Here is a 14437-nt window from a genome sequence, read left to right as displayed (position 1 = left end):
TGTGTCCCTGCAGCCTGGATTCTTCCACTCATTTTGGGTCGGGACGTATCGGACAATTCTAAACCAAACTTTTCCCCCAAATATGTTTGAATACATTCTAAAACCGTCTGCCATTTCCTCCAAATAACTCCTTTTGGAGAGCTTAGCTAGTGAGTAGCTCTGCTTTTCCTGCAGTCCTGGCTTTTATTTTGTAATATCAGATACATTTGCAACATTTTATGCTCATTAATGCCAGAAAACCACTTTTCTCAATGGGTTGTTTGCAATGCTTTTAAGGGCTCATAGAAAATGAAGTTAATCAGAGCAAGTAATAACGTGCTAAATATTTTCTTTTCCCTGTATTTTTTTTTTTAACCAAGTATAGCGAGAAGTTTGGAAACGTTCTTACCTCCCGGTTGTCCGCTACGATAACCAGCTCTACGTACTTGGTCATCTTGAGGGTCTCTCTTTTATGCTGCCAAAAGTAAACACGGATTTAATTTCCCTTCACACTTTGCCAGGGATCCCAGAACATTGCCTATATCTCTGCACCTAAGCACTTGGCCTAAGGGGAGCCTAGCCTCACCACCACCACCAGCAGCATCACCTCTGTTCCCTCTACCCCAACGACCTCTGTTAAACCTACTCCACATGGGTGACTGGTTTCCATTTCCATATGGGAAATCCTTAAAAAGGAGTCCAGCCTGCCTGTTGAATCACGGACGGTGGGATCAGAATGAGTCAAGATCGTTATTAAATGAAACAGGCACATAAACAAAACCAAAGCACTCTCTGGAACAGGAGCCGGCTGACGGCTGTGCGTTTGTGGCTACGCGTAGCACAGATGAAGATCCCTATAGAAGATGACGGGGCTCAAGTGTTTCCTGTGTGTTGCTTTCACCTTTACGGTCCAGTGCTGGGATCTGAGAAGAGTGAAAGAGAAGATATTTTGAGCAGCCACTGCATGACTGTTCTGGGGAAACGTTAAATAGTCCTCCTCAGGCAGCTTATTTCTTGGGGCTGGTCACATAAAAATCTAGTTAGAAGCAAAGGACAGCAGTGGTCTGGAGAACAGGGAACAGCCAAACTGATAAATGGAACAGAGTCGGGTGAAGAGAAGGTGCTAGGAGTAAAACCAGAAAGGAACAAACGAGACAGACTCGAAAGAAAGAGTGTTGAGAAAAAACAAAAAGACTGAACTATATGCTGTGGTGCACGGCACTGGGGGGTGGGGAGTGAAACAGTTGAGAAGAATAAGGAAACTACATCAAGGGGTAGGGAGGGAGAAGATGCAGAAGGGCCTCTGAAATAAAGTCTCAAGTGGGTCACATTTTAATCAAGTTTCCTCAGAAACCATTTGCACTCTTCCATGAATTACTAGGGGAATCCCCAGGGCGTTTTTTAGGAGAAAAAGGGCAATTCATGGAGGGTGGTCTCAAAAAGCAAACATTAAAAACAAAAAACAAAGCCGCCTGTTTCTGCAATAAAATGCGGTGGGAGGACCCGGGGGCTGAGGTGGGCTTGGTCCTTGCAGCCGAGGGGCTGGTGCCTGCCTTAAGGACGCGGCTCCACGTTTGAAACTCTCGTGCTCTAACCACGCGTTCAGACAAAGGCGAAAACGACCAAGGCGCGCCTTGAATCAGCCTTCCCGTCACATAATCCTGAGGGAAACATCTTTTATAAAACAAATCCCCATCAGTCCGGGATCTTCCAAATAGATTTTTACAAGAAAAGTGTTTGTATCATAGCAGTGTTCCTGCTCGCCGCCCAGCTGTGCTGATTCATGAATTTAGGGATCCCTCAAGAAATCTGGAAACCTTATGGAGAAGGGAAAAACAAAGCACCAGGAAAGGTATGATTTCTCATACTTTTACGTTATGAGAAAAAAAAGAAGTCAAGCTTGGCGACTACGTGCTACAGGCGTGTTTCCTGGTGATAACAATGTGCTCATAAAGGAAAAAAGATGAACCCCAGTGTACTCACGGGTATCCCCAGAGTGAGCCACCTTTGGGAGGGGTGAAGGTCTTGCCCCTTTTCCTTTTTGAGGTGCGAAAGGAGCAGATGTCTCTCTGTTTCCCGCCCCCTCCAACTTTCCGATTAACCACGAACAGATTCAGCTGATCACACAAAAGAATATACAGCTCTGGGGCAGAAAAAACCCTAATTAATCTCCCCTTGCAAAACCCGCAGAAAGGGCCCTGGCTGTTTAGACGTTTACACCTTTCAGACCACGAAGGGGTGGAGTAAATGACCGGGGGATGTTTCCAAGTGGCCCTGGATCATCCTTTAGAAAATACACAATTCCAGATAATGAAAACAAACACATGAACACAATTTTCCTGTCTCTGCAGTTTTCAGAGAAGTCCAAATTTTCTCATGAATTCAAAGAAATGCAAGCTCAGAGAGAAGCCTAACCACATAATAATAAAAAGCCATGGGGGAGGGGCCAGCTCATGGCCGCGAACTTTCATTCTTCCATCAGCAGTACACAGAGAGGCTTAAATTACCTCCACATGACTTCGACCTATCTGGGCTATCCGGTTAAAAAAAAAAATCATATTTAAAATTTTTGATATGCAAAGCAACATTTGAAACTGGTGGCTTGATTGAATTTTCATTTTTGGGGTTATGAGCAAAAGCCCTTCCCCAAACAGATAGGAACATTAGCCTCTGAGAATGGCCCAGCAGGGTCCATTCCAAGGTGGAGACTGGGGCATTCTGTGAGTCTTGCTCAAGAGGGAACCAGTTCCCGGGCCTCTCAAAGACATCACAGCCAAGTTCCCAGAGACAGAATATCCCCTGACAAGCTGCAGCAAGAACTCTGGCACGGGGGAATTAACCCAATCCAACCCAAGTCAGAAAAGCAAGCTGAGATCAGGGTTTCAATAAATGCTCATCATACCTCCTCCCTCATCCAGGCCAGACTATGTCTATCATTTACTCACCCCACAAATACCTACTGTCGCTGTCTCTGCTCGGCACTGGGTCAGGGGCTGGGGAGAGAGGGATGGACAAGAAAGCCAAGGTCCCGGGTTCATGAGGCTCGCATTTTGGGAGGGGTGAGGAGACAGCGTAACAATAAAGAATTAACAAAAATAAAGCTTAGTCTGTAGAAGGGGTGATAATAGTAATAATAATAGCAATAAACAGTTCTGCAAGGTGGATAAAGATGGGGCCACGTGACAAAGGCCGCTGCGACCTGAGGATGAGAAGTCGGTATATGTGCAGGGAACAGTGTTCAGATAGATGGAATAGCAGCAGCAGGAGTTCTGAGGCTGGGAGACCGTGGAGGGTTCCGGCAACAGGCAGGATGGCTACCCGGTCTAGAGCGGGAGGGAGGGCCGTGGATGAGCTGTGCACAGGGCAGGGGCCATGGCAAAGAGGCTGACGGATCATCTAGTGACCTAAGGACAACAGGAAGCCCCTGCATGGGAGGTTTTAAAAACAGCACTCTGGCTGCTGGGAGAACGGATCACGGGAAGACAGTAGTGGAAGCCAGGAGTGCAGGTGATGGTTGGTGACAGTTTGGGACAGGAACCATGGAGATGGGCAAATGGAATCCAGTTGGGTGTGATACAACCAACAATAAAAGAACAATAACAATGAAGCCAGGGCCCATGTTTCCGTGGGTGGCAAGATCAGCAGACTGAATAAATCCAAAGTTTGGTTTGATCTTCTCTGAGTAAAAAAGGGTTGTTGTTGGCTCATAGGACGCTCAGTGTCTGGACTCCGAGGCCGCTTTATGAATATTTATGAGCTGAGCCCTGGTCCCTGCTGTGCCAGGTCTTCTCCACCATCCTGACACTGGCTTGTTTGGCGGTGAAGCACACTGATCACACCTGCGTGGGATACACAGCCCCGGGGCCCGGCTGCCACGCGGGCTGCACAAGCAACCCGCAGGAGATGCAATTAGTTGGAGGAAGAGGCTCCGTCTGACGGACTGAATGTTAATAGGCACAAATGCGAAATACTGACGTTGAGTCCACAGAGCCAGTGGCACCAGAGAGATCTGTTATTTATTTACCCAGAGTTCTAATGGATTTAAGTCTCAATAGGAATCCACACTGGGAAATTTTGGAGCCTCAGTTCCCATGGAGGGAGGCTCAGAATTCAGGGTCAAAGAGGCCATCCCACTGCCTCTGTTATCTGCCAGCAAGATGGGGCAACCAAGGCAGCAAGAGGCGTCAGTAGGGTCTCAGAGAAGGTGTGGACGTGCAGACGTTATGTCAGAGAGGCGTTAGGCATGCCTGCTGTGCTCAATGAGGTCACACGATTCTGGCCCGTTCCTGATGTTCAGCTATGCTCGGCCTCTGCACAGGCCACATATTCCTAACGCTTCTCCTCCCCCCACCACTACTGTGTCTTCTACCAAACAAACAGGAGAGGCCGTCTAGAAATCGAAAGCCATAGCACTGGCCCATTTCAGAGCGGCTACGTTTGAGGACACACAACGGTGTCTGCCTGACCAGCTCAGCAGCCTGGGCGAACACGGCTTCCTACAGGAAGTACTGCCTTTTATATCTGACTCATAATTACCCACACTAATGGAGGGGAACGACAGCACAGAGAATCCCCAAAGAAAGGATAATTCAAACATAATTTACATCTGCCTTTGGGATGCATTATGTGCTTTTTCTCCCGTGGCGATTTCCCAAGCTTTCGCCTATATTGGCTCAGGCCAGTGTTAGAATTTGTCTGCGTTCTGGCCTGGCTCGTTGATGGAGAGGGAAGGAGTGTGGGAGTCGCAGGACAGCGGAGTGGCCAGGGCTCTGCGGGCTGGACTCAGCGAACCTGCAGAGGCCAGATCGGACTCCAAGGCCACGTGACTGCAGGTGCCCTTCCAGGCGTGACTTGGGTTCTCACTAAAATCTAACGTAGAGCCTTGTAAAAATGACAAACAATAGCTCAAGTCTCTATTATCGCCGGTGCACACCCTGAGTGCTGATTTATTCCTGCTGCTCTGTGAAGGGAAACGCAAATATCTGCAGAAAAATCTCAGCCTGCAAACCAATCTTTGCGCTGGTTAACGTTCAGCGGGGGCAGAAGATGCTGGCGGATGGCAGGTACGGTTGCCGCATTGCGGAAACAAGAGGAGCTAGCTGCAGCTACGTTGATTTTTTTTGAGTCTAAAATCAGGCGGTGGGAGTGAGGCAGGTACGGGCGACGCTACCCCAAACCACGTGGTCTCCAATTCCAATCCCCAAGTCGTCCCCTTACTCGAAAATTATGTTTCGTATCGTTTTCATTATGTAGATGTACTTTATGTCATATTTTCTCTTCCACTAAAACAATCACAACTATTTCTAGAGAAAAATGTTGAGGACGGAGCTGTTGCCTTCCCTTTTCAACGGAAAGGTTCATTTGCACCCAATGTGCATTATTAACAAAGCAACGTTGTTATTCAGGCTTTGCGCTTCCCTGAGTCAGAATGACTGGAAATTACGGTGCCAGGCACAATTCTAGACAGCCAGCAGCTTAGTTAAAGAACTGAAATATGGTTGGCAAGCAGACGCCGAGCTCGCGCTTCTACATGCAACGGCAAACGTATTCGGGTGTCATTGAAACTGTCAAGTTATAAATCTCACAACGTGGGCAACGTGCATTCAACAAGGTGCTCAAAGCAAAGCGCCTTGAAAACAAAATGCAAATGTTCTCCTTGTTTATGACTGGAAGAGCTACAGCTTAATCCCCTCTTCTCCCAGGTCCGGAATCGAAGGCGAGCATGTTTGAAGAGTAAAATACATGTCCTGGGACCATCGAGGCGGGTCTTTGTGATTTCAACTCTTCAATCTGTCCCTCTAAACTGGGTGGGGGAAGGGTGAAAGGCAGGATGAAAACTCTCTTGAGCTGCTGTTCACATACGCGGGAGGATGTTTCAAGCTCTGCTCCCTGGGGTTCATTTCAGTCTCCACTACTGAGTATCAGTGCCAAGGTGGGTCACTGTCCCAGATGGGGGTTCTTCCCCTTCTGTGTGATGGGGAAGAAAGGACAAAGAGGTGGCAAGCCCCCACCATAGAAAATCCTGTGAGCATATTAAGAAAGAGGACAAAAGGGTCACTTAGGCAGAACACCAGAACAGGAAGAATGCACCCCAATGTTCATAGCAGCATTGTCCACAATAGCTAAACTGTGGAAGGAGCTGAGATGCCCTTCAATAGATAAATGGATTAAGAAGATGTGGTCCATATATACAATGGAATATTACTCAGCCATCAGAAAGGATGATTACCCAACATTTGCAGCAACATGGACGGGACTGGAGGAGATTATGCCAAGTGAAATAAGTCAAGCAGGGAAAGACAATTATCATATGGTTTCACTCATATGTGGGACATAAGAAATAGCAGGAAGATTGGTAGGAGAAGGAGGGGAATAATGAAGGGGGGGTAAACAGAGGGGGAATGAACCACGAGAGACTATGGACTCTGGGAAACAAACTGAGGGTTTCAGAGGGTAGGAGGATGGGGGATTGAGTTAGGCCGGTGATGGGTATTAAGGAGGGCACGTATTGCATGGAGCACTGGGTGTTATACACAAACAATGAATCATGGAACACCACAACAAAAACTAAGGATGTACTGTACGGTGACATAACATAATAAAATAAAAATGAAAATGAAGGTTAGGAGAACACAATTCACAGATGTGAGGGAAATTTTACAAATGAGAAGAAATCATTTAGGATCATGTTTCCTGTTTGAACTCAGAAAAAAATGATGAGGAATGAACTAAGAGGAATAACATAGAGGCAATGTTGAATGTTAAGCGGCAGAACATTCCAAGTCAGGACAGAGAAAATGTGTTGTCTTTTAAGTGGAACCTTGAAGAACGTGTCCTTAAACCACCCAATGTTAGCACATTTGACATCATGTCTCTGAAATGATGAAATTTCTTGTCAACAGAGGAACAGGAAAGCCAGAGATGAAAATCAGGAAATTGTTGGGAATTTCGTATCTGGTTGTACTCACTGAAATTCAGGGCCCCCAGCCAAATTTGGTTGCCCTTCCTCCTTTTTAAGAGCGTTCTGCTGCTGGGGCACCTGGGTGGCTCAGTCGGCTCAGCCTTCAGCTCAGGTCATGATCCCAGGGTCCTGGGATGGAGTCCCACATCGGGCTCCCTGCTCAGTGGGGAGCCTGCGTCTTTTGCTCTATCTGCCCCTCCCCCCACTCATGCATGAGCATGCACACGCGCGCACTCTCTCTCTCTCCTAAATAAATAAATAAATAAATAAATAAATAAAAATCTTGAAAAAAACCCAAAAGAGTGTTCTGCTGAGGCCTATGGCACCCACATAATACTGGATTGCACCAAAGGGTACTGGGGGCCCTGTGTCTCTGTCTGCTTAGCAGGGAGAGAGATCTGTGGCCCAGACTCCATCAGGTAATGACTCTTCCCACTTCTACAGCAGCGGGAGAGACCTCTGATGAGCAGAGCCAGGAGCAGGTGGCCAGCAAACCCAGTGCTTGGACCGTCTCGGGAAGGAAGGAAGGACAGGCATGGGCAGCACGGACCGGGGGAAGCAACACTCCTTAGCCACACTGCGTGGCTAACGCTCTGTTCACCGCTGCACAGGCACGCAGGCAAAGACTGGGGATGTTACGCAAATCACAACAAAGACCCTAACTGTAAAACAGACTTGCCAATGACGAGGCCTCCATATTGTCCTTCTCCTCCTGAGGAAGGAGAGCTGCCGAATGAACGGCAGGTAAGGGTCCCTTCTCGTCTTGTTTATCATCATGCGTGCAATGGTGGGGCACAACCCTGGGCCCACAGTAGCTTCTCACTGATGACGTAACGAATGGAAATGTTGTCGGTTTGTGAGCCAGACTTTCCCCAGCATAGGTTAATGAGTCTGAGGCCAACATTTGCAAAGCAATGGTGGAGGTTTTAGTATTTGGTGATGCTCTGGACACCTGGTATCAACGACTCCAGATAAACTGGGTGGCTCCATCCCCCAGACCCAACATCCAGACAGCAAATCTCCTCCAGATGTCCTAGCCCTGGGTGCGCCTAGCTAGAGCCCCCGCTCCCCAGAAGCATGACCTTGATGCCCCCCTACCCTTCTTGCCCATGTCTGGGAGGGTGGCGGGAGCCTGTTCTCTGCAGCGAGCGCAGACGTGCTGTGATGTGAGCCACAGGGTCCCCAGGTGCCCTTCAGGTTCTCCACCGGGAAGAGCTTGTACGTGTTCGTTTCATTTGTCATTGGTTCCAAGATAAAGGTGTTATTTTCAAACGTAATAAGTCCCCTGTTGAAAAAGAAATAAGAAAAAAAATATAATTTTTAAGGGTAGTTTCTTGTTTGCGGCCAAGGCTCTGTTCTTAACAAGAGAAGAGATAAAAGGAGAAAGGCCAATTTATTTATATTCTCAGGTTTTAATTGGGAAGGATATTTCTGAGCCATATGTTTGCATGGATTCATCTTGCAAATGTTTTGAAAACAAGTCTGGGAAATGTTTTGTCTCAAATATTTTACGGTAAAGAATAGACTGTGTTTAGCCTCAATGTTTTTTAAAAATTTTGATTTATAATTTTTTACTTCTCGAAGATATATTTCTGGGAAAAAGAGTTGAGAGATGTTTCATCTGCTTAGAAAGTAACTCTATGTGAATTAGCAGATGTGATTCAGAAGGGAAATCTTTTTTTTTTAAAGGAAAATTCTTGCATGTACATTATTCAGCCCAATCAACTACGTTTCCTAAATATTTGAAAGGATTCTGATATCAGGTTGAGTATAAACCTACACCTATTTATGGGAGCTGTGAAGAAAGGAGACAATGTAGGTGCACAGAGCATTAGAACTGCTTCTTGAAGGCTGAGCTCTGCCCCCTGCTCTAACTTGGTTAAAGGTGACTCGCTCCTCATAGGGGCCAAGACCACTGGGACACATCCCAGCCCTGAGGCTGGTGAGGTGGCCTTCAGAGTCTGGCAGTCTGGGTGTAAGTTCCAGCTTTGCGACCTTGACCTGTTTGAACCTTGGTTTCCTTACCTGGAAAATGGGATAATAGTACTTCTTTCTCAGGGCTGCTATGTCATCTAATTAAAACTTTCAGCCCTGTGGAGGCCATAAATCAGTGCTCAAATGCTAGTTGTCCTTTTTGTTATTAACAAGGGCAGGCCCATGGATTAGGCTTCTCTTTGCATGTCATTCCAAAGACTGACAATTTCAGGAAGGTCCTGTGCTTTGATGACACATCTGCCCACATACTGGCCATTCGTGACTCCCTGATATGAAATGGAGCAGTAATGTAATAAATATACTTCTGGGAATGACAATAAGAGAGAAAGAAACTTTTGTTTTTAACTTTTAGGTCTGGGAATGAAAGTACAAATTCTTTTAAAAAGCAGACAAATTTGCTAAACATTCCCCCTTGCAGAGACAGATGGTGGCATCAGGCCGCAGACCACAATGCGTGTCTGACCTTCTGGAGCAGGACAGAGCCCAGGCCAGGTTCCACTTCCCGAAGTGAGCAGCACTAACCTAGGGGTGTCAGCTTCCTTCAAGTGATAGGGAACATTGGCTTACATGATGGTTTTTCTTTCTCTCTTTTCTAGTGTGGGACAGTAAAGCACTTTAATTTAAAAGGCTCTTCTTGATATTGAAGGAAGGATTTTTTTTGGAGAAACGGCAATTTGAGTAATAGTAAACTGGCAGCTTTAAGACTTCCCACACAATAATGGACGCTTCTAGTGACCTCCATTCTTTAGCAAGGCAACCACAATCTCTCCACTAGAGAAATGCATCACATTTTCATGTGAGATTCATTGCACTGTAAGCGGACTTGTCTAACATAGTGAACCTTAACCTTTTTTGAGACATGAGCCCTTTTACACTCTCCTCTTAAAAATTCACATGTATGTATATCCACAATATTCTGCAGATAATGTCGGAAGATTCAGGACTATGGATGAGGTCCATGGGCTCCAGGTTTAGGGCAGTAGTTCTAACACATAACTTATATTGCATCAACCCAAGGATTTGAGTCTGCCTTCGTCCTTAAGAAGTAGCTGAAAAAGCTGGTTGCTCCATTGGTTTTCTTCAGAAAATCTGAACCTTCTTCCAAAAGGCGAACCTTGCGAAATGTCCCTTTGTCATTCATTATTGCTTATTTCAGCCACCCGCTCACGCCATGCTTATCGTTCCAAATTTAGCATATGTGCTGCGGAAGCAAGCACCATCCTGTTATCGATGGCCCACTTATAGGTGAGTACGTAGTCATTCTTAGATTTTAACAGTATGATGGAATTTCAGTACTCAAATAGTATGGAAGGAAGAGGTTTGAATGAGTCAAATGTGCATTTTGAACACAACTGGTGAGCAAATACTCACTACTCAACTCATTGCTGTTCAACTGGTTTACTCCACTAGTCCTTGTAATGAAGTTATAGACAAAGGGAAAGAGAAAGGTCAGGCCCGGGATACCTGCGCCTCAACTAACGTCTTCGCGTGTTTCCAGTAGATCGCACAGACACGACTTTGCCATCAACCCTGTCGGGGTGGCTTGTGTCTCTCTTCTTAAAAAGTTCTTTATGAAACAAAACTTAGATTTCTAAGTTTGGAATGGGTGACGGGATTTTTGTTTATTAAAGTTGATTTTAAATAACCTAAATTAAGAAAGGGTACTTAAAAATGACAGGCCAAGGGAATGTGAAAGACAAACGCACTTGAAGGGAAAATAAAGATTTGCTAAAAAACTGACTTTCCTGCCCTAAAACAAAGATGATACCGACATTTCATTTGATACCACAACATTTTCTATTTTGCATTAGAGTTAAGTAAGCTGGACACTCACGATAAAACATATCACCAAGTTCTAATCATGAGAAACAAATTACTGAAAAAGTTTTTCCACTTAATGGAAAATTTTTAGAAATTGTTACTTAGTCATAAAAATGTTCTCATATCTCCTTTTATCTTTTAAGTCATCCAAAGGCCAGATGTTGAGAAACTGGGGTGAAGGCTTTCCCTTTGCTCTAAACAATTGGCAGCCTGTAATACAGCTTAATTAAATAATTGCTTTGGACTGTCGTGGGTATAATTAATCATTTAGCCCTAGAGATTGCTGGAAACAACAGTGGACACAAAATTCAAGGATTCAGGGTTTCTGAGATGTACAATTTTGATGTTCTCACAGCCCTTGCTGGCCCCAAGCTAGATAAGCGAGTGTAATTTAAGCTGAATGTCCAAGATTTTTAGTTGTAAACTTGGAGTTGGAAGTATCTCGGAGTACGGAATTTAAACCCAGCAGACTTTGAAGCTGGGGTTCTTGCCTCTTGCCAGAGTGGGGCAGAAAAATGAAGACCCCGGGTACCTTCTCTAGGGGGAGGTTAGGAGGATTGGGGGGATACTGGAGAATACTGGACCGGCCATCATGGAAGGTAGTAAATGGAGTATAGTGAATGGAGGAAGCAGAAGAGAAAGGGCTGGTTGGGGGTGATGAGGGCCACCCCTGATGGTGCTCTGCCTGGGCTGTGTCCCTTGTATTTGTCACCCGGTAGATCTCTACATGGTTGTAGCCCTGGCCATTTTCCCTGCTGTCAAGGGCACATGGGCACCTGGAGGCAGAGCGGGAACCTGGGTGCCCAAGCCCTGTACCTTTCAACCCTCCTGCTCTCCCGTTTCCCTCTAAGGCCCTTTTGAGAGGCGGCTGGGGCCCTGGACAAGGATAAGCATGATGGAGGAGAAAAAAACCAGAGACAATAGGCAGCCTTCCTTTAAATTTTAAAATCCTGTTATTTTTCCTTCAATAGAAACTTAGAGGAATCTATTAAAATTCTAAATTGACTTTGTTAGCTTTCAAAGTGAGAGCTCAGGAGGCCTGTGTTTCCTCGAGATAAATTTTTGTTTTCCTCAAAATTCAGTTTTTAATCTCCAAAGCCACGGTGCATCAGGCAATAACACGGCTTAATGCTGTTGTTCTTATTACAATTCTTCTTACTACTCCCGGGCAAGCAAGAGAGTAGCACATGGTTTTTGACTACCTGTAATAAGGTAATGATTAGAACATATGAATTATCCCGACTAGCTCCATGTTCAATTGCTAATTGAATTTTCTTGGAAAAAAAGACTTTTGGTCTCAATATCAGGCTGACAATCATAAGTGAGAAATGCGGTTGGCATGAAATTTAATTTCAGCTCTTTCCTGGGGGAGCCCATGGGTAAAAGCAATATCCCACCTCACCTACGCTGGATACGGCGATCGCAGTGATATTAGTGAACACGCGAGCACTGGAGGGCTTACTTTCAACAAGTAATTTCCATGGGAACTGCTCATGTATGATCAAGACAAATTTGCATTATCCCCTACTACATGCAAAGCCCTGGGCGGGCTCCAGTAGAGCCCGCAAAGTCATCTCACCCATGGTTCCTGTTTCAAAAGTAATTCATACCCGGGTTTGGGAGGCATATGCCAAAAGAGGTAAGATGTTGAACTCTTATAAAAGATTTTAATAGTAGTTGTGACTGGCATATCAATAATAATAATAATAATAATAATAATAATAATAATAATAATGGCAGCTAGGATTTATGAAGACACCGCTCCCTGAACCAGGCTCCTTTTTCAAAGGAACATTTTATCGAGAAATGATTCAACATACCATTAAGTTCACTCTTAGAGCATGTAATTCAATTATTTTTAGTACAATGAGCTGCTCAAACATCACCACTGACTCTAGAACATTTTCATCACCCCCCAAAAACCACATCCCCATTATCAGTCACTCTGTAGGCTCTCCTATCCCATGAACCCGGTTTCTGAATCCTCTATTTTCTCTAATATTTACAGTGATCCTTTTAGAGCAGGTATCTTGAGCCGCTTTTACGAACAGGAAGCCAATGCTAAGAGCCCAGTGTCACTGTGGTGGGTGGAATAGTGTTGTGCAAAAGGATATGTCTGAGTCCCAGTCCTGGTACCTGTGAATGGAACCCTTTGAAAAAGGGTCTTTGCAGATGGGGTTTTGTTAAGGATCTCAACAGGAGCTCCTCCTGGATTGACGGTGGGCCCTAAATTCAATGACACGTGCCCTTAGAGAAAGAAGAGAACACAGAGACCTAGTGGGGAGGCCACGTGAAAGTGGCTGCAGAAACCAGTGATGGGCCGACCAGCCAGGGCAGAGCCAATAGTGGCCAGTAGCCGCCAGGAGTCAGGAGCGAGGCATGGGGTGGATCCTCTCTCCAACACTACGGACCCCTCGACTTTAGGCTCCCAGCCCCGAGAACTGTGCAAGAACACATTTCTGTGGCTCTCAGCCCAAGTGTGTGGTGGCTTGTTTTGGTGGCCCTAGGACATTCACACAGTCACCCAGCTGGTCAGCGGCACAGCCAGGACACCCCACGTGGACCTGGCCCCTGACCCGTGGGGGGCCTCGTCCGTGGCCATGCTGGGCAGTCAGCCCTCTCTCCTTGGTCACCGCTGAGTCCCGAATGCAAAGGCTGCCCACAGGCTGGGCGGTCAGCCTGGTGCTGACCGAGGGGGGTCATCCATGGCCTGTGTGAAATGGGGGGCCTCGAGGGGAGTTTTAGAGGATGAAAGGAACCTGAAGGGTGGGGAGCATGAAGCCCAGCTGAGTGGCCTTGAAGAAGCAAGAGCTGAGGAGAGAGGAAGGTCCAAGGGTGCAGACACACACACGTACACACACACACACACACACACACACACGCACACACACGAGGGTGTGGGCGGATGGACGGTGGGGGCCGCAGAAGGAAGGCGGGGCACAGGACTGGGGCTGTGTTCTCTGCCTTCATCCTTCACCTTGGCTTTGGCTTTGGCTTTGGCTGCACTGTGTCCTCACACACTCCATTCCACACCCTCGTGCAGACTAAAAGTGCATCTTGTTCACACTTCAAACTCCCAGCCGCCGCGACTCGCTCTTGCTGTCTCCTCTTCCCTTGGCCTTTCCCCACTCCCATCCCGGGAGCCTCCACAAATCCACAGGCTCCTTTAGTGTGACCGTGGGCCCCCAGCCCCCTGGCTTGTGGGATGCAAGCTGCTGGCAGGCCACGGCCGTGTTCTGTTCCTCGGTGTTTCCACCCAAAGGCCTTCACCGTCCCTGCCGCAGCCCCCTGGCTGGAATGACCTTCCGGGCCGATGCATAACCTGCAACGTTCCGCTCAGCCAACCTCCAGGATTGCCCGGCATCCGGGTCCCGTCCCTGGTTCCTCTGGAGGTTTTGTGCACGCCCACGTCACAGCACTCGCCACATGGTACCGACATGGCATCTGCTTTACACACCCAGGACGTATTTTCCTCATTTGGTGTGGTTTTCCTGGCCCGGCACTAGGACTGGCATGATCAGTGGGCGATCAGTACGTGAGTAGGTGGCCAGTGAGCAGCTGCGGGAACAATGGAACAAGCGTGTGAGGGAGTGAGAGGCTCTGACTTGCAAGCCGTAGGGAGCCATGTGGTTTTGCGTGCGGAGGGGTGGCAAGACTTCTGTTATGATCAAGCAGTGTTTT

General features: G+C 46.8%; 1 protein-coding gene across 1 annotated transcript in view; it reads right to left on the bottom strand.

The window, feature by feature from the left end:
- The window catches only part of ADAM12 (ADAM metallopeptidase domain 12), a 333867-nt gene that overhangs the window by 85444 nt on the left and 233986 nt on the right, over positions 1 to 14437 (bottom strand). The window contains exons 6-7 of the mRNA XM_045809515.2: positions 8039 to 8225; positions 389 to 454 (exon numbers count right to left, since the gene is read on the bottom strand). Coding sequence (XP_045665471.2) covers positions 389 to 454; positions 8039 to 8225 — 253 coding nt within the window. The remainder of the gene's footprint in view (positions 1 to 388; positions 455 to 8038; positions 8226 to 14437) is intronic.

The sequence above is a fragment of the Ursus americanus genome, chromosome 6 (assembly GCF_024610735.1).
Source record: "Ursus americanus isolate L20-20 chromosome 6, mUrsAme1.1.p, whole genome shotgun sequence".
NCBI classification, from domain to species: domain Eukaryota; kingdom Metazoa; phylum Chordata; class Mammalia; order Carnivora; family Ursidae; genus Ursus; species Ursus americanus.
Note: the sequence above shows the minus strand (reverse complement) of the source record. Positions and strands in the feature narration are given on the sequence as shown.